This window comes from Pleurodeles waltl, chromosome 1_2, assembly GCF_031143425.1.
Source record: "Pleurodeles waltl isolate 20211129_DDA chromosome 1_2, aPleWal1.hap1.20221129, whole genome shotgun sequence".
Taxonomy (NCBI): Eukaryota; Metazoa; Chordata; class Amphibia; order Caudata; family Salamandridae; genus Pleurodeles; species Pleurodeles waltl.
In genome coordinates, this window is record NC_090437.1 from 294,669,691 (window position 1) to 294,689,992 (window position 20,302).

Here is a 20,302-nt window from a genome sequence, read left to right on the forward strand (position 1 = left end):
GGCCGGAGCTTGCGCTGGGTACCTCCTGCGCCGCTGGGTCGGGACATCCAGTCTTCGGTATGGGCGTCCCCAGGGCAGTCAGTATCGGAGTTTCCTCTGCAGCTCTCGTTGTCTTTCTTGTCTTCTCTTGTGTTCCCGCTCCGTGTTCTCTTCTCTTCTCTTCTTCCCTTCTCGTCTGCCTCTTCCTCTTTTGGACCCCGGATGATGGCGCAAATTGGCTTCTCCTGCCCCTCAGCACCCGGATTGGTCCTCCCGCACTGTGCTTCCGGGTCGGAAGTGGCAGAGCTGTTCTCCTCTTTCGGGTATGGCGGGTCCGCTTACAGCAGCTACGGCCAATCACACTGCCCTTTTGGACCGGCTTTGGTTACCCCTCATTTTCAACATGTTTTTGGCTCTTTCCTGTCACAGGCACTTGGCCCACCTACACAAGTGAGGTATAATTTTTACCTGGAGACTGAGGGGAACGTTGGGTGGTAGGAAGTTTGTGCTGTTGCTGTGATCCCACACCGAAATGTGGGAAAAAATTGTTTTTTTAGCTAAATTTGAGGTTTGCTGAGGATTCTGGGTAGGAAAACACTGGGGGATCCATGCAGGTCACACCTCCCTGGACTCCCTGGGGTGTCTAGGTTTCAGAAATGTTTGGGTTTGGTAAGTTTCCTTATATGGCTGCTGAGCCCAGGATCAAAAAAGCAGGTGCCCCACCACCCCCGCAAAAACAGGTAGTTTTGTATTAGATAATTTTGATGTGTCCAAATAGTGTTTTGGGGCATTTCCTTTCGCGGGCACTAGGCCTACCCACACAAGTGATGTACCATTTTTATCTGGAGACCTGGAGGAATGCTGGGTAGACAGAAATTTGTGGCTCCCCTCAGATTCCAGAACTTTGCAGCACCGAAATGTGAGGAAAAAGTGTTTTTTTTGCCAAATTTTGAGGTTTGCTAAGGATTCTGGGTAACAGAACCTGGGGAGAGCCCCACAAGTCATCCCATCTTGGATTTCCCTAGGTGTCTAGCTTTCAAAAATGCAAGGCTTGGTAGTTTTCCCTAGGTGCCGGCTGAGCTAAAGGCCAAAATCCACAGCTAGACACTTTGCAAAAAACAGCTGTTTTCTTTGGGAAAATGTGATGTGTCCATGCTGTGTTTTGGGGCATTTCCTGCCGTGTGCATTAGGCTTATCCATACAAGTGAGGTACCATTTTTATTTGGAGACTTGGGGGAATGCTGGGTGGAAGGAAATGTGTGGCTCCTCTAAGATTCCAGAACTTTCTATCACTGAAATGTAATGAAAATGTGTTTTTTTGCCAAACTTTGAGGTTTGCAAAGAATTCTGGTAACAGAACCTGGTGAGAGCCCCACAACTCACCCCATCTTGGATTCCCCTTGGTATCTAGTTTTAAAAAACGCACAGGTTTGGTAGCTGTTCCTATGTGCCGGCTGAGCTAGAGGCCAAAATCCACAGCTAGGCACTTCGCAAAAAACAGGTCAGTTTTCTTTGGGGAAATGTGATGTGTCCATGTTGCGTTTTGGGGCATTTCCTGTTACGGGCACTGGGCCTAACCACACAAGTGAGGTATCATTTTTATAGGGAGACTTGAGGGGAAGCTGGGTGGAAGGACGTTTGTGGCTCCTCTCAGATTCCAGAACTTTCTATCACTGAAATGTTTGGAAAACATGTTTTTTGCCAAATTTTGAGGGTTGCAAAGGATTCTGGGTAACAGAACTTGGTGAGAACCCCACAAGTCACCCCATCCTCGATTTCCCTAGGTGTCTAGTTTTAAAAAAATTGACTGGTTTGGAGGCTTTCTCTAGGTGCTGGCTGAAGTAGAGGCCAAAATCTAAAGCTAGGCACTTTCGAAAAAAACACGTCAGATTTCAATGTAAAAATGTGATGTGTCCATGTTGCGTTTCCTGTCGCGGGCACTACGCCTACCCACACAAGTGAGGTACTATTTTTATCAGAAGACTTGGGGAAACACAGAATAGAAGAACAAGTGTTATTGCCCCTTGTCTTTCTGTAAATTATTTCCTTCCAAATGTAAGACATTGTGTAAAAAAATAAACGTCTATTTGAGAATTGCCCTGTAATTCAAATACTAGTATGGGCACTAGAGTTGTGCAAATAACCACTGCTTCTCAATACCTTATCCTGTGCCCATTTTGGAAACACAAAGGTTTCCTTGATACCTATTTTTCATTCTTTATATTTCACCAAATGAATTGCTGTATACCAGGTGTACAATGAAAACTCATTGCAAGGTGCAGCTCCTTTATTGGGTCAGGGTATCTAGGATTTTTGTTGAACCTACAAGCCCTATATATCCCCGCAACCAGAAGAGTCCAGCAGATGTAACGGTATATTGCTTCTGAAAATCTGATTTCCTAGGAAAAAGTTAAAGAGTAAAACATGGAGAAAAATGCCTGTTTTTTTACCTCAATGTCAATATTTTTTTATTTCAGCTGTTATTTTCTGTAGGAAAACCTTGTAGGATCTACACAAATGACCCTTTGCTGAATTCAGAATTTTGTTTACTTTTTATAAATGTTTAGCTGTCCGGGATCCAGCATTGGTTTCACACCCATTTGTGTCGCTAACTGGAAGGAGGCTAAAAGCACAAAAAATAGTTAAAATGGGGTATGTCCCAGTAAAATGCCAAAATTGTGTTGAAAAATGTGGTTTTCTTATTCAAGTCTGCCTGTTCCTGAAGGCTGGGAAGATGGTGATTTTAGCACCCCAAACCCTTTGATGATGCCATTTTCAGGGAAAGAACCACAGGCCTTCTTCTGCAGCCCTTTTCCCCTTTTTTAAATGAATTATTTGCTGTATTTTAGCTATTTTATTGGTCTCCTTCAGGGGAACAACGACAAGCTCTGGGTACCTCTAGAATCCCTAGGATGTTGGAAAAAAAGACACAAATTTGACATAGGTAGCTTATGAGGACCAAAAGTTATGAGGGCCTAAGCGCGAACTGCCCCAAATAGCCAAAAAAAGGCCTGACCACTGATGGTGAAAAGGCCTGGCAGCAAAGGGGTTAAGATCTCCGCACCAGTAGTAGAGACCTCCACCTACGTGTATACAGTGACAAGAAGTAACTTTACACTCGTATATCATGTCCTTGGAGGCTCCACTAGGGCGTAGAGAAATGTAAGCCTATAGCTAGAAGGAACTTTGCAATCACAAATGGTGAATAACAAAAAAGAGTAAAGTTACTCCTAGGTATAGGCGTAGATTTATATGCAAGTAAATCTGCATGTGTAAATTTAACTTGATCAGTAGGGCCTTAAATCTTTATTGGAATCAGGAAACATATGCAGTTCTCTCTTTGGAAATGCACATTTTGATGAGGCATCCAGCCACCGTACAGCACCTACAAATGACTGGTGGGAGGAAATAGGTTGTTCGGTGAGGAGGATGTGAGCCCTTCTCAAACAACAGCCACAATTGTTATCAAGGGTGAACCACAAAAAAAGTCACAAAATTAACATGTTCTTCACCCTCTGGTAGTTTGACACAACAGCATTCAGGCTTAACTTACAGGCAATGTGTAAAGTATTTATGCAGAACTCGCAAAACAATAAAGTGAAAACACAACACAAGAAAAATCCCACACCAATCTAGAAAACTAGAATAAAATGTAACAAATAATTTCACATCAAAATTACAAAAATCCAATCAGTAGAAACGGAGTTAAAAATTTTAAAAGATTTATTGCAATCTACAGCCTATAGGATCAAGTTGTCAACTGTGGACATCTAGATGTGCGAGATAAGGGAAAAGTCGAAGGTTATGACATACAGCGATGGAGCACCTTCTGAATTTAAAAAAGAAGTGGATTGTCATTGGTCTTGGCTTACCTTCAGACTTAGAAGAAATGTTCAAGAAAAATGTTTGAGAAGTAGGGCTGGGTGAAAAATTCTGCTCCACCAGTGGAGTTCACAGAGTTTTGCCCACTTTGCATTCCACTCAGAGCACTGAGTTTCAGCAAGAAAAGTTGTTCTTGGGTGTGGCTCGCCAACATTAAGTTGGAGAGTGCAAGTGAGAATTTGCAGCCCCTAACATGACTTTCAGTACTGGAACGCCTCCAGGCGAGATCTCTCAACCGGGACGGTCACGGAAGATCGCAACTGTTCGAGTTAAGAAAGTTGCCGCTCAAGTAGAAAATCTAATTGTGCAGCAGAAAGAAGCCGCACTATCTGGCCCGACACGTGGTGCCGTCCACACTGATTTTACAACACAGAAGAAATTCCTGATGCTACAAATCAGTGCTAGCAGCGTAACAGGCCCAAATTCGTCCTCTCACGGAACTCCGCAGAATATCGCTGAGTTTTTATGTAACTCCTTGGAATTTTGCCAAGCAAAACTTGCGAGTTCCACCTACCCCTACTGAGAAGGTAAAGTTCAGTGGGGCAAGGCAGCTGGTGGTGTCCGGCATCGTAGTCAGGGTGCCGCTGGTTAAAGTTGTGGTGAATATTTCAACTGTAAGACTTAGTACCTTTTGTGGAAGTTACAAATTCCCCGCTGGATGGATCTGTAGCTGACAATGGCTCCTGGAGGCTGGATACCCCCCAAAGTGAAGAGCTGCTAAACATGATTTGCTGCCGTGGAGAAGAATGTAGCAGGAGCTACTGTGGTGTCCGGCCAACCACTGATGCACCTTGGATGGATTGGCGAGCAGGTAGGTTTCCTTCTCCTCACGGTTCTCAGAGCACATTTTGGCAGAAAATGTTGGATTCTGGCTGGTTGAGCACTTTTAGCACCACTTCCAAGGATCCAAGACAGAGAGGACACTACTTGGAGAGTCAGGAATCATTTCTAGCTGGATCAAGGTAGACTCTTGTAAGTTGCTGGATCTTTTTGTGTCCCTGGATCTCTGAACAGAAGTCTGGCAAACCAGTCCTTTCAGCCACTCTGGAGGTCCTAGGTGCTAGCAGAAAAGCAGGTGTCAAGCAGCAGGGCAACCCCCTGAGGGTCCAGGTCAGGCTCCAGGCAGTAGGGCAGTCATCTTAGTGCAGCTGGGCAGGAACACACAACAGGCCACAGTCAGCAGGGTATACCTCCACAGGTCCAGAAGTGAACTTAAGAGTGGGCCTGAGGGTCCTAGTTTCATACCTAGTGCCAGCTTTGACATGGAGGAAACTCATAGAGTTCCCTTGCCACAGATAGTGCTAGAATTTTCTTCCTCCCTGCTCTGGCCTTGGGACGTATGAGGTCACAAAAGGCTAGTGTGAAGTTTTTTGTGTGTGAACTGAGGCACATTACTTCAAATGTAAGTGAGGCTGTGCACAGCTCCACCCCTCTCTCATCTTGTCAGGATGGCCCACTCTGCCAAAACCCAGTCTACCTATTGTGTGACAGTCTGGGAGGATTACCGACAGACCAACTTACAACTGCACGTAGTCAAGTGACCTAGGAACCAGACTGCAGGTATCAAATGCTTAGGACAGGAAAATACCAACTTTCTAAAAACTGTATTTTCAGAACTGTGACTTTACTATAGGAGAATGTTTTAAATTACAATTCCTTAGACACTGAACATGACTTTTCTACTGTTGCCAAACAAGGGTTATCACGTAGCAAATGAAATAAGGTAACTGAATGCTATCCTCTGGGAGATGTCAGCCTAACAGTAGTGAAAAACAACTGTGTGAGTTTTTCACTACAGGGACATGGAAAACCTAAAAGTATGTGCCCACATTTTAAAGTATAATGTACCCTTCCCTATGTGGTATTTAGTGCCTACAGTAGGGGTGACATATGTAATAAAAAATGAGTTTTAGGCTTGACAAAATGGTTACTTTGCCAAGTAAAATTGGCAGTTTAAAACTGCACACAGGTTGCAATGGGAAGCCTGAGACACATTTTAAGGGGCTACTAAAGTGGGTGGCACAATAAGTGCTGCGGCCCAACTAATAGCATTTAATTTACTGGCTGTGGGTATATGTTAAACCACTTTGCTAGGAACTTCTAAGCATGTTAAATATGCCACCCTCCCCTTTCCTCCTCTTCAGTGGGAGCATGCCAGCATCTGCACAGGCCTCAGAGAAGGAGGCAGTGCGACAAGGCGTGCAAGAGTGGTCATCTATCGACCTGTGATCTTCCCGGAGGAGCAGTAGGGACTTGAAGTATCCCCCTCTTGCTGGCACCTGAGTGCTGGAAAGCGTTGGGCTGCAGCCCCCCGGTGGGAGGAGTGGCCCTTTGGCTCCATAGCGATTGGTCAACCTACCTGAGAGGGGCGTGGAGAACAGGTGCAAGGATATTGAATGCGCCCAGAGGCAGTATTAAGAGGTGAGCTGAATCACCCCCATACTTCTCACCCTTGGGAGAATGCAGAGTAAATCCTAGGTTCGGGAGGCAGATGCGGGGCTGCCCTGTAAACTGCATAAGAGCCAGTGAGCCCAAGTGTTTGGAAGGCCTGGCCAGCTGGTCACTTTGGCAGGAAGTGGTAGACCAGTTGAGAGATACTTCCAGAGGATATAAAACCTTACTGGACCCTCAGTGTTATATGTGACTGGGCCCTGGTGGCCAGGTGGATGCCAAGGGCAAAGAAAGAGTGGCAGCCCCAACCCAGGGGAAGATAGATAAGTTCACCAAGATCACTGTGGATAAACTGGAGAGCTGAGAGTAAGGGGCCTCTGCCTGTGGGCACTGTCCTGGATTCTACCACTTCAATTCTTCAAGCCTTTCGGGACTCCAGAACCTCATTTGAGGGTAAGATAGGAAAACTAGGTCTTGACCTGTCCCTACTCTGCCAGAATCTCTGCAACACAACAGAACAGGTGAACTAGGCCGGTAGGAGGCTCTCTGAAGTTGAGGGCACAGCCACAACCCCACAGACTTTGTTGGCAGCCCTCTAGCACAGAGTAGGGCAATTAGAAGCCAAGGCAGAGAATGTGGAGGGCAGGTCCAGGAGAAAAAACATCAGAATTGCTGTAGTCTCCGAGGGTGCTGAGGGGCCCCATCCCACCGGCTTCATATTAGACTGGCTCAAATCGTGACCACGATATTCGATGTGCAAGGTTCAGCTGAGGTTCCTTCTCAGACCCACAACCCGGAGCACCAGACACAATGGCAGCTGGCCTAGCTTTGGGGCTCACAGGAGAACACAACATAGACACATTGAATGTGAATGGGCTCACCTGCACTGAGACTCCATCCAGCAGTGCTTATTCTCCAGGAGACACACTTACTGGGAACAGAATGTTTCTTTCTAGGACGACACAGCTATTATCATTCAGGATACATTAGGGGTACAGAGGATGGGCAACATTGTTCAAAAGGACTTTCCCTTTGTTGGTGCACACAGACCCACTAGGTCGGTTTGTAATGTAGAATCCCAATTTGATATGGTATGGAATCCATTTGTATTGGATCGCCCTATAACACTCAATGATAAGGACACTGCCTGTTGTTGAAACAGAGGGCCTTGATGAACTCTTCTTTTTCTGATTTTTGCTTGGACCGTAATTTGATGCGAGGCTTGCTCAAGAGACAACACTTGTGATGTACCACAGAATGCTAGCTCAGCACCGATGTTCTATTACTGAATCAGAACACCTGTCATTGCTTAACATATTTCTTAATTTAGAAAAATCCCCAACTGATATTGATATTGTGGAGAACACATGATTATTTCAATGTATTTGCTTATAATTCAGTATTTCTCTTTAATCTGATTGGATATTATTTATGAATGTATGAAATCTTGCCTGGAGATAGCTGGGCATGTGATTTGTACGTGAAGGATTGCCAAGAAATGATTATGTGCTAAATGCTGATTGGACAAATTAATGGGATCACCCCTGTGGTTTGAAGGCATACAAGACCATGTTATACTTCTGCAAGAGAGGCAGCCATCCTGTGTCACTTTAATATAAAAATTCTCTTGCTACAGCTGGATGGTTTCTGTCTTTGATTGGGCCTGGATTCAAGGAGGCACTTATACAGTAATAATATTCAGAACTCTTTAAGGGCAGGCATAGTCGCTCTGCAGCCTGTACACTCCCTCCCACCTACTAGACTTGACACTTGGGACAATATTACAAATGCTAAACTCTGCCACTCTTGGCTTCTGTAGGAAAGTACCATCTTGCCTGGCATGTTACCCCCATATTTCACTGTATATATGTTGTTTTAGTCTATGTGTCACTGGGACCATGCCAGGCAGGGCCCCAGTGCTCATAAGTATGTGTCCTGTATGTGTTCCCTGTGTGATGCCTAACTGTCTTACTGAGGCTCTGCTAACCAGAACCTCAGTGGTTATGCTCTCTCTGCTTTCCAAATTTGACACTAACAGGCTAGTGACTAAATTTACCAATTCACATCGGCATACTGGTACACCCATATAATGCCCTAGTATATGGTACTGAGGTACCCAGGGTATTGGGGTTCCAGGAGATCCCTATGGGCTGCAGCATTTCTTTTGCCACCCATGGGGAGCTCTGACAATTCTTGCAGAGGCCTGCCACTGCAGCCTGAGTGAAATAACGTCCACGTTATTTCACAGCCATTTACCACTGCACTTAAGTAACTTATATGTAACCTATATGTCTAACCTTCACCTGGTGAAGGTTGGGTGCAAAGTTACTTAGTGTGAGGGCACCCTGGCACTAGCCAAGGTGCCCCCACATCATTCAGGGCAAATTCCCCAGACTTTGTGAGTGCGGGGACACCATTACGCGTGCACTGTACATAGGTCACTACCTATGTACAGCGTCACAATGGTAACTCCGAACATGGCCATGTAACATGTCTAAGATCATGGAATTGGAGGGGCAATTCCCTGATCCCCCGGGTCTCTAGCACAGAACCTGGGTACTGCCAAACTGCCTTTCCGGGGTCTCCACTGCAGCTGCTGCCAACCCCTCAGACAGGTTTCTGCCCTCCTGGGGTCCAGGCAGCCCTGGCCCAGCAAGGCAGAACAAAGGACTTCCTCTGAGAGAGGGTGTAACACCCTCTCCCTTTGGAAATAGGTGTGAAGGCTGGGGAGGAGTAGCCTCCCCCAGCCTCTGGAAATGCTTTGATGGGCACAGATGGTGCCCATCTCTGCATAAGCCAGTCTTCACCGGTTTTGGGATCCCCCAGCCCTGCTCTGGCGCAAAACTGGACAAAGGAAAGGGAAGTGACCACTCCCCTGACCTGCACCTCCCAGGGGAGGTGCCCAGAGCTCCTCCAGTGTATCCCAGACCTCTGCCATCTTGGAAACAGAGGTGTTTGTGGCACACCGGACTGCTCTGAGTGACCAGTGCCAGCAGGTGACGTCAGAGGCTCCTTCTGATAGGCTCTTACCTCTCTTGGTAGCCAATCCTCCTTCCTAGGTAGCCAAACCTCCTTTTCTGGCTATTTAGGGTCTCTGCTTTGGGGATCTCACCAGATAACGAATGCAAGAGCTCACCAGAGTTCCTCTGCATCTCCCTCTTCACCTTCTGCCAAAGGATCGACCGCTGACTGCTCAGGACACCTGCAAAACTGCAACAAAGTAGCAAGACGACTACTAGCAACCTTGTATCGCTTCTTCCTGCCGGCTTCCTCGACTGTTTCCAGGTGGTGCATGCTCTGGGGGTAGCCTGCCTCCTCTCTGCACCAGGAGCTCTGAAGAAATCTCCCATGGGTCTACGGAATCTTCCCCCTGCAACTGCAGGCAACAAAAGGCTGCATCACCGGTCCTCTGGGTCCCCTCTCAGCACAACGAGTGTGATCCCTGGAACTCAGCAACTTTGTCCAAGTGACTCCCACAGTCCAGTGACTCTTCAGTCCAAGTTTGGTGGAGGTAAGTCCTTGCCTCCCCACGCTAGACTGCATTGCTGGGTACCGCGTGATTTGCAGCTGCTCCGGCTCCTGTGCACTCTTCCAGGATTTCCTTCATGCACAGTCAAGCCTGGGTCCCGACACTCTAACCTGCAGTGCACAACCTTCTGAGTTGTCCTCCGGCGTCGTGGGACTCCCTTTTGTGACTTCGGGTGGACTCCGGTTCACTTTTCTTCTAAGTGCCTGTTGAGGTACTTTTGCAGGTGCTGCCTGCTTCTGTGAGGGCTCCCTGACTTGCTGGGCGCCCCCTCTGTCTCCTCATCCAAGTGGCGACATCCTGGTCCCTCCTGGGCCACAGCAGCATCCAAAAACCCTAACCGCAACCCTTGCAGCTAGCAAGGCTTGTTTCCGGTCTTTTTGCATGGGAATACCTCTGCAAGCTTCTTCACGACGTGCGACATCCATCCTCCAAAGGGGAAGTTCCAAGTCCTCTTCGTTCTTGCAGAACACCAAGCTTCTTCCAACAGGTGGCAGCTTCCTTGCACCCTCAGCTGGCATTTCTTGGGCTCGTGCCCAGTCTCGACACTGTCGCGACTCTTGGACTTGGTCCCCTTGTCTTACAGGTACTCAGGTCTGGAAATCCACTGTTGTTGCATTGCTGGTGTTTGTTCTTCCTGTAGAATCCCCCTATCACGACTTCTGTGCTCTCTGGGGGTAGTAGGTGCACTTTACACCTACCTTTCAGGGCCTTGGGGTGGGCTATTTTTCTAACCATCACTGTTTTCTTACAGTCCCAGCGACCCTCTACAAGTTCACATAGGTTTGGGGTCCATTCGTGGTTGGCATTCCACTTTTGGAGTATATGGTTTGTGTTGTTCCTATACCTATGTGCTCCTATTGCAATCTACTGTAACTTTACATTGCTTGCATCACTTCCTTTTGCTATTATCTGCATAATTTTGGTTTCTGTACATATATCTTGTGTATATATCTTATCCTCATACTGAGGGTACTCACTGAGATACTTTTGGCATATTGTCATAAAAATAAAGTACCTTTATTTTTAGTATATCTGTGTATTGTGTTTTCTTATGATATTGTGCATATGACACCAGTGGTATAGTAGGAGCTTTACATGTCTCCTAGTTCAGCCTAAGCTGCTTTGCCATAGCTACCTTCTATCAGCCTAAACTGCTAGAAACACCTCTTCTACACTAATAAGGGATAACTGGACCTGGCACAAGGTGTAAGTACCTCTAGTATCCACTACAAGCCAGGCCAGCCTCCTACAGCTTCACATTAATACGGGGAGACTTGAATGCTTTGATGACCCTCTACAATACACAAACTCTGCCACACGTGCTCCTAGGTCCATGTGCCTTCGGACATGGGCCGAAGTGCGGGTTACAGGATGTCTGGCGATTACAGCACTGGGCAGAAAGGCAATACACATATTACTCCCCTCCTCATTATACCTCTTCCTAATTATATTAGGTCCTGGTCCTCTCTTTGGACCTCAGATACATCACCCAGACACGTATCCTCTCAAGGGGGCTCTCAGGCCGATCCCCAGTGCTGGCGACTGTGGGTGGTGGGCTGGTAGAGGAGCGAGGACTGGGGCAGCTGAACACCTGGTAGTTTCTAGATGGCAAATTCACAGAACAGCCCCACACCACAATCATTGGCTACTTTGACCTCAATAAGGGAACAGCCTCCTCACCAACCATGCTATGGGAAGCATTCATAACAGTCCTTAGAGGGAGGGCTTTCTCATATGTCCCTGGGAAGACTGTGCACGGGGAGAGTGAGCTGCTCTGTCTTGAAAACAAGATCACTCAGCTCGAACAGTGATGCAGGCATCCACTGCACCAGCAATGCAGTGTAGACTCCACCAGATCTGATTTTCTGTCCGACAGAAGCACCTAGATATACCCACCTTGGTGGGTTCCACTCACAGAGCATGATGTACAAACTGGGAAAGAAAGCAGGTAAACTGCTCTATTGGCTCACAACCTCCAGCCACCCTTACAGCTTGGTGGCTGACCTAAAGAGCCTGAATAGGACAGCAGTCTGTAGGGTAGACCTCTTGGTGAGTGAGTTTGCCTCACACTTTACAACATTGTATGCTCAACTGGAATAACCTTCCGCTGAACAAGACAACCCCCATCATCAGGGACCTACCCCTGAAATCCCTCTCAGTGGCAGAGTGCAAGGATCTGGTCTTCCCATCTGAGCAGAGGAAATTCAGCTAGCAATCTTGTCCATGCCCTCTGGGAAGACCCTAGGCCGGAATGGGTTCCCACTTGAGCTCTAGTTAAGCTGCTCTTCCCTCCTGGCTTTGTATGAGGATGTCTTTGAAAGGAAGGCCTTTGCCCTGAGACCTGCATGGGGCTACAATCACAGTGCTTCTTAAACCAGACAAGCCTCCAGAGGAATGCCACTCCTAGCGTCTCATCTCTCTTATCAATATTGAAGTAAAAATATTTGCCAAGGTGCTGCCCACCCACCTCAGCAAGCTGGTGCACTCAGTGGTCTACAACGTCCAAAACAACTTTGTGCCCAACAGGTGTCGGCTGCTTGCATCTATCCCTGGCTCATGTGGGCAAACTGTCTGAGGAAGCCTCCCGCCTCTTAGTTGACACAAAACGGGCATTTGAAATTGTGCACTGGCCCTGTCTGCTGGCAGTCCTGCACAAAATGCCCTTTGGGCCCCGCTTTATGCACTGGGTCTCCCTTTTATACATGGAACTCTGGGACCAGGTCCTTGTGAATGGAGTCCTGTCTCAGTCCTTCACAGTGCTTTAAATGGAAAAATAGAAGTGCAGGTACTCTGTACCAGAGTACCTGCTTGTTTCTGAGAAGTGCTGGTACTCTCCAATTAAAAGTATTATGTTTTTCTTGAGATATGCCGGTACTCTCCCTCTCAAAATAAAAAAGTGCCGGTACTCAGTATCGGAGAGTACCGGCCCATTTAAACCACTGGTCCTTCACCATGGAAAGGGGCACCCAGACGGGTTGCCTGCTCTGACCCTTGCTAACGGCGCTACTAATGGAGCCCCTTGAGGAGCTCCTAAAAATAGGTGCTTGCCTTTTTGGCTTCTGGTAAGAAGGGAGAGCTGAAGACCGCATGCTTTTTTGGATACAATGATATGCTTCTCTACATGCAGAGATCACATCTATGGGGATGCCAGTGGATTAATGAAACTTGAGGGTGACACCCCTGCAAAGTACATGGATGGGGCCTCCTCCTCTTACGCCCACCACCTATTAGTTTTTCTGAGGGGGCCTCTCTGCACTGCGGGCCTTATGTTATGCCATTGGGGATGCATAGGGACTCAAGGTTAAGTGGGGAAGTCGACCCTAATGCCAATACGAGGGGTCCTAGTCAGGAGGTGATTGAACCTAGGCTGCAGGTGTTAGGCGACAGCTTCTGCTACCTGGGTATGATGGTAGCCCTCACACAAAAATGATACTGGGAGCAAAATCTAACGCAGCTACTGACTAGGACAAGATGGGACATGAAGGTGCGGTCTGCACTGCCCTTCTCTATGGCAAAGGTCTCCCTTCCCTGTTTCCTTTACATTTTACAGCACGACCCATGTTCACTCCTGCCTACCATTTTTTACAGAGCTACAGGCACAAATCATTAGCTTTCTCCAGGGGGAAAATACTCAGGGTCTCCTTTGAAGAAGTTAGTTTCTTTCCTTATGAAGCAGAATTAGGCGGATTTGAGATTATATTATTTGACCCCTCAACTAGTCAATATCAACGATTGGTTCCGGGCAGACAGGGGCGATCCCTCTCATAGACTGGGATTAGACTTGCTTCACCAACACTGCTTACTCACATTGCTGTACAGCAAGTCTCCCCCTCGCGCCCTGCCCCCTTTCACCCATGTCCCCATTATTTGTTGGTATGAGGCCCTCTGCCACATGAAATGGTTCTGTGCTATCACCAGGGTGACCGCGCCCATGGCGGGACGTTGTTGTAAGGGATGGTGGGCTAGGTTGGGTTCCATTGTTGGGATCTTATTGTTATCTCAACTCTAGGGGATGTCTGGGTGAGGGCCACATGAAATCTTTTTAGGAATTAGGGCTTGAATTCCACCTCCACTCCTCCCAGTTATACTATTATCTACAACTTCGACGTGCCCTGCAAGGCTATAAGGAGAACTTGAAAGCGCTCACTGAGTACAACCGGTTAGAAAGCAAACTAATAACTGACGATTTATGAAAGGGAGGGCTCTCACGACTATACAAATCACTCTTAACCAATACTCCTGACGAGCCTGAGAATGAGGTGGGAGGTGCACGTGGGCACCCTCGACGATGAGGAGTGGTCCGAGGCTAAGATGGCACCCAGAGAGCTCACAATCGCCATGCGCTTTTGCCTCATAGAATTCAAGTATCTACACTGAATGTATTATTCTCCTGCTTGGCTGTGGTGCATTGGGAAGGTCCGTGGTTCCGAGTGCCTCCAGCGTGGCCTAGGCCCAGGCTCTTTTTACCGTGTGATCTGGGAGTGCCCGGGGACGAAAAGATGCTGGAGAGCGGTCAACAGAATTGTTGGGAAGATGACAGGGAGACAACTGAACTAAATTCGCTAGGTATTATGGATACTCTTTCGGTGGCTCGAGTCTCTCGCTCCTTGCGATGGCCTTGCTGATGGACAAAAGAGACTTGACCAAGCACTGGAGAGGGTAGCAGGCCCCTCCTCTGCATGAGTGGATCAGGGGCATGCACCAGTGTGCATCAATGAAAAAATCGGTCTACAATGCATGAAGTACACAAAAAATATGAAAAGGTATGGGCCTCACTGACCCACTTAGCAGGGAACCCGCATTCACTGTGACCCGCGCTGCAAGAAGAAGGGGGAACATTTTTATATTTGGGACACTGCACTTTGCAGGAGATAAACAATTGTATGCTGCGGTATGGCAGGCATTGATCACTTGGTGCATGAATGTGAGGCCATTGGAGCTGATTTTGTTTAAATATGGTTTGTATTTGTGAAAAAAACAAAACTTATTGCAATTGGTTATTAAAATAATGAGTTAAATATGCCAATGAGGTTTATGCACGTTACCATGTTTCAGGGAGTGAGTTCAAGCACTTTAGCACCAGTTGGCAGTGGTAAGGTGTCCAGAGTCCTAAGGCCAATGAAAAAGAATTCAGCAAAACAGGAGGGGAGAAGGCAAAAAGAATGGGGGGATGCCCACCCTAAGGCGGACAGATCTAACACCTGGCACCTATGGAAAGCTAAAAAAGGGGTAGCGGCTGTCGTCAATCTTTAACCACTGGAGGAAGTTGTGTCTGAGCATTAAATATCAGTGCAGGCATCACTGAAACACTGCTACCCACCACCAGAGGATGCACAGACAGGATACATGTCACGCTGTCACTCTCAGTGTTTAGTATCTAGCAAAGAACTAGCCCACAAAGGTGTACGGGAAGTCGCAGCCCAATGAATACCTGTCAGCAAGGGCACCCTCCACGGGGCAGCGCATCAGCAGGGCGCGCACACCCATAGGCTTACAGGGTGACACCAGCATCCGTGCAAAGGGTGCGCAATACGGGGAAGGCAGGTAAAAGCTCGTGTGTAAGCTCGTCGCTGCTGCTGTGGTGATACCTGCAGTTTATAAGGTTTAATGCTGGAAAGGGAAGTTCATCCTTTCCGTCTCCAGAGGTCGGTGCATTGTGCTGAATAATGGATATATAGCGCTTACAAACGATAAAACTGTGGTATTAAGCGCTTTTTGCAGAACACGTTATTGTTGTAAAGTTATTTATTTGTGCTGGGTGTCGACAGAGCTACCTTTATTTGACGAACATATTTCACTCTTGCTTTAATGTATTTCATACAGAAGAACCCATGTTTTCAGTTTTATGAGGCACGAACGCCGCCCGAAGATATTGGAGCGCTTTATATGATCGCCGGTTACATTTGACATTATCACATTCAGTTTTTTGGGGGCACGGTGAGATTAAGTGATTTGCTCAGAATCACAGGGTGTTGGATTGACGCTGGGATTCAAGTTAATTTCCCTTGTTCCAAAGCCATAACTCTGGCCATAATCTGACCTTTTCTCTGGGCAAGAAATAAACAATTTTTAAATTCAGTCCTGAATGGAAAGTTAGAACTAACCAGACTTTTTAAATACATAAAATAATAATGAAACAAGATCTTGGAAAGTGCACTTGCCTGTTTTTGCTCGAAGGTAGAATTCCAAAACATTGTTATGCTTTTTTTAAATTAGGATTGTGGAAAGGGAAATTCCGTGGTGAAATATGCGGCTTTTAATGCATTTGTGTAATGGTACAAAAGTGGTGTCCCACAGAGAAGCAGCAGTACACATCGAGGTTGGAAGGAGTGGGTGAGCCAAAAATTAAGGAGGGAGCGGAATCAGTAATCTGGCATGACTCAAAGACCCCGTTTGAGATCCCGAGATCGAGCCGCGCCATAAAGCTATTTGGCACTTAAAGGACGAAACAAGTATCAAATGAAGCTATTATACAGTCTATTAAAAATCCATATATGTGTATTTCTGTAACAGGTGGAAGCGTTTTACATTCCTACCTCAGATTATATCATTGCCTTGGGAGGCTCTTATTCAAAGTGGTTGTTTTTAAAAGTGAATTTAGGAAACATTCCTACTCAACCCCTGCCCCCCCCCCCCCCCCATGCCAAGAGTAAACTAAGAGGCAACTCACGTGCCATGTGTACTCTATATGTGGCCCATGCAATCATCATAGTAATATCATAGGTTATTAAATCATAACTAAGAGGTTGTTGTACCCCACATAACCTCTAGTTGAAGGTGATCTCATTTGTGAGAATAGAGAAAACAGAAGGATTGATGGAATAAAATATTTGCATAGGGTCACACAATTGAGTCAAGCGGTGGAAGCAGGGTTGATGCCAGGTTTTCTGGTTTCACCATGTGAAATTCAGCCACTAAATGGGTATCGCTTTCTCTCTCCTGTTTCACCTGAAAGGTTAATGCTTTTTGTCGTTCTTGACGTAGAGGCCACAGCAGGGGCTCAAGTAATAGCGCGACTTGTTTTGGGCTGGGGTGTAGCGGGTGCATATTCCATGTTGCAGTGAATGGTCGCCAACCAACCTGCATGTTAGTTGAAATCCTTCACATGGAGTGCCACCTGCGCTTTCCCCGTGCCCCGCCTCGGCTGCTTACAAATGTCTCAGATCCGCGCGAAGGTCCCTCGGCGAGTGCATACATGTATCTAAAAGTGCAGATAAAAAGCAGGACATTGCTTACTTTTCCTGCTGTGCTCATGGTGCCTGTCCTCCCTGGGGGCTGCTGCTGGCTCTCGCGCGTGAGCTGTGGGCGGCTCGGTGTCTCTCCTGCGGAAGAGGCCCGCGTGAACCCGGAGAGGCATTAAATAGTCGGCAGCATCTGTCCCTCAATCCCAGCCCCTCGCCCGCCTCCTCTCCGGTTCTCCCCCTCCGCCGCCCAATCGGACATTCTGCAAACACGCGCAGCTGCAGCCTTCCCGCTCCTTGTACTGGACTGTAGCTGTGAATGAGCGTCTCCAACCGTTCACACTACTTTTAAAAAGTAGGAAAAACGGTCTCATCTCTATAAACCGTTAAACATTATAAACACAAAATAAAAATATACTAGGAAAATTAATAAGAGTTTTAAAAATACCAGCTTTTTCTGCAGCTATATGTCGTTGTACACTACCACACGGGCACCGACACTACTCTTGGACGCTTCACGTGCGACTAATCGCAGGGCGCCCTGGAATTATGTGGCGGGGAAGGCCAAATTATGAGGCATGGTTGACTAAATTATGTATCAAGAAAAGAGAAATGATTTGGAGTAATGCGGCACATTATATGGCAGCATTGCTTTATTATTTCGTCATTTCAACACTTGTTAGCAATAAGCAACTCTAAGGTGACCAGTTATCCTCTGCAAAGGGCTGCTTCCCCTGCCCGTCAACACGTGTTGCTGCATTTTTAATAGTCGTTAAACTGTTTCAGCTATAAACATTTTTTTTCTTAAAGTCGTCATATTACGCAGCAAATAATGGATTATGTGGCATATGCGAGAAATCTATAATCATGCGAAAAACATCACAACCGCATAATTCCAGTGGTCCTGACTAAAGGGCAATTGAACTAAATGCTCTCAATGATCTCAGCATAGCTGCCAAGTTTCCTGGGTCCTCGTGTGACTAGTTTAGGCCAGTCCCGTTTTTTGTTTTAGAAATCCAGGCCTTGTAGTTCTGGTTTTACACAGGGTTAAACACAACTACAAGTCCCAGAATTCTAAGAAAAATATCCGAATTTACTCAAATAATCATGCATGGGCCTTAGAAACCTGGCATGTATGCGCTCACACCCTCATAGTGCCAAGTTTCCCCTGTCCACGCATGATATGCTGCTCCAGCCCAGTTTTATTTTCTTTGAACTTTGGGTGTTATCATGGCATAAACAAGTCTACAAGTCCTAGGATTCAAAGAAAAAACCCGTACTGGATCATCTCATCACGCATGAATCTGGGAATCTTGGCAAGGCTGTCCCCCCTGCTTAAATATATGTAACTTGAAGCACAGACTGGGCCAAATTCATAAAGGGAAATCACAATCAAATTCATCTATTTCAGGCCTGCCAGGAATGCATAAATAGATTTCTGGCAGGTGTAAAGTGATTTATGTGAGTGCAGAGTTTTATGCACCAGTAAATCCAGGGCACAATAGCTGAAACAATATTTGGTTAATAATTAGGATGGGCAATGAGTGTCTCGTGGCATGCTAACACAGGAAGTGCTGTCAGAGGAAATTATATCATAATTCTCCAATATCCCTCACATGAAACGGAATGGCCTCTTTTTGCTTCTTTGGTTGCCCATTCAGCAGATGTGGGTAACTAGAAGTTTAAGGAAGGCGAAGCTTGCAGCGTCAGTGGTGGTCCTCAACAGTTTGAACTCGTGCAAAGCCAAGAATGGGATAACCTTTCAAAGAAGCTGGCAGGTGTGTGTCTGACTCAAACATAGTTACTTAGAAGGTGGCGTGGATCCCCCAAATAATGTTATTTGCTAAATGGCTCCATCTCATATGTGACACCTTTAGCCAGCCCTGGCTTTTTAGCCAATATCCCTTTGCATGGAACAATGAGGCCTTAACAGTTAAAAGCAAACCCACAAGCCCCAGAATGCAACATCCTGTTGGCTGAAAGGTCATGAATAGCTGATGGTATCATACTTCAGCAGTTGTTGAACAGTATGCAGTTAATCATTTTCTTCCTTGTTTTCTCCCGCATCCCAACAGTAATTTATACATTTTTATGGGTAAAAAAGTGTACTTTGTTTTAGTATGAAAGTGAAAATTGTTTATACACAAATACCCCATCTACTGCCCCCACAATGGGCATGCTCTTAAGCCATATTTGTTGCACAAAAACCTGATTTTCCTTTTGTCACAATACTTTAATATTCTTGGCACAAGTTCAAGGTTTATAAGGCCTGCGGGGGTGACGACCGTGGTGAAATTTGAAGTGCAAATGCTTGGATTACATGATAAAGGCTACACATTGACAGTGCTCTGAAAACAGTGAGGCCCTAAAACACCTTTGTTGTCCAGAACAGAGAGAGACAAGTTGAGGTTTGGGTCTATTTGTGTCTTAGCACCACATGTAGAGTCCACCCTGTGTATGATTAGGCAACGCAACAGCAGGAAAAACGTGTCTGAAGAGACATAAGACAATAAAACCAATGTGTTGACACTGCCAGAGCTGACATTGTGCAGCCTCGCAGGAATTAAAATATCCATTTAAGGGTCCCTTGCCATTGGGCTAAGGGTAACGGAGTTAGACCTCTAATATCAGACAGGGGATTGCATCCAGGCGCACCCACCAGACCTGTGGCCTGCGTAAATCCCACTCAATTGGAAGAAACACGGATTCTCCAAGCCATGGTAAGCCTTGACAGTTTGGGAACACCTACAAACGTACATTTGTGGACATTCACAAATTCCTCTAATTCCTGTTAACACCCTAGGAAGGATCCTTTTTTTTTCAGGCAAGAGATGGCGTTAAACTTTTTCCAGGGTGGGAAGGGGAATGGACTGCCCCAATTTTGATGGGGATATGCTTGATAGGGTTTCTCCTCAGGGAAAATATTTTCCAAATGGACAAAAATGTGTCTGTTCATACAGATTATCCCATTCCCGCTATGAAGAACTCTGTACAGCAGGAAATGGATCAAGATGGGAGTTTCACATGTCTTCCCTAAAAATCCACATCCAAACCGCAACTGCTAAAGTTTTCCAGGAGGCTTCCTGGAAATGGTTGTGAATTGTAGAATGTAGTAAATCTACACTCACATAGTTGTAATCTACGAGTGTAGATTTACTACTACCTTTGTAAACCCTGTCTAATATGTCTTGACCCATGTAGAACCCTTTGCTAACCCAAAAACATGCATTGGCAAAGCCAATAGGTTTGGATTTAATGTACTTAATGCATCATGTGATAAGTCAGGGTTTAATGTTCTAATGCATCTAGGCAATACACATAGGAGGGAGTGTCAAAGTCT

General features: G+C 46.3%; 1 protein-coding gene across 1 annotated transcript in view; it reads right to left on the reverse strand.

The window, feature by feature from the left end:
• Positions 1-17,166, reverse strand: part of LOC138299788 (all-trans-retinol dehydrogenase [NAD(+)] ADH4-like) — a 195,055-nt gene extending 177,889 nt beyond the window's left edge. Inside the window, exon 1 of the mRNA XM_069238346.1 lies at positions 17,018-17,166. Within this exon, the coding sequence (XP_069094447.1) occupies positions 17,018-17,035 (18 nt within the window). The 5' untranslated portion in view covers positions 17,036-17,166. The remainder of the gene's footprint in view (positions 1-17,017) is intronic.
• Positions 17,167-20,302: the final 3,136 nt, after the last annotated feature.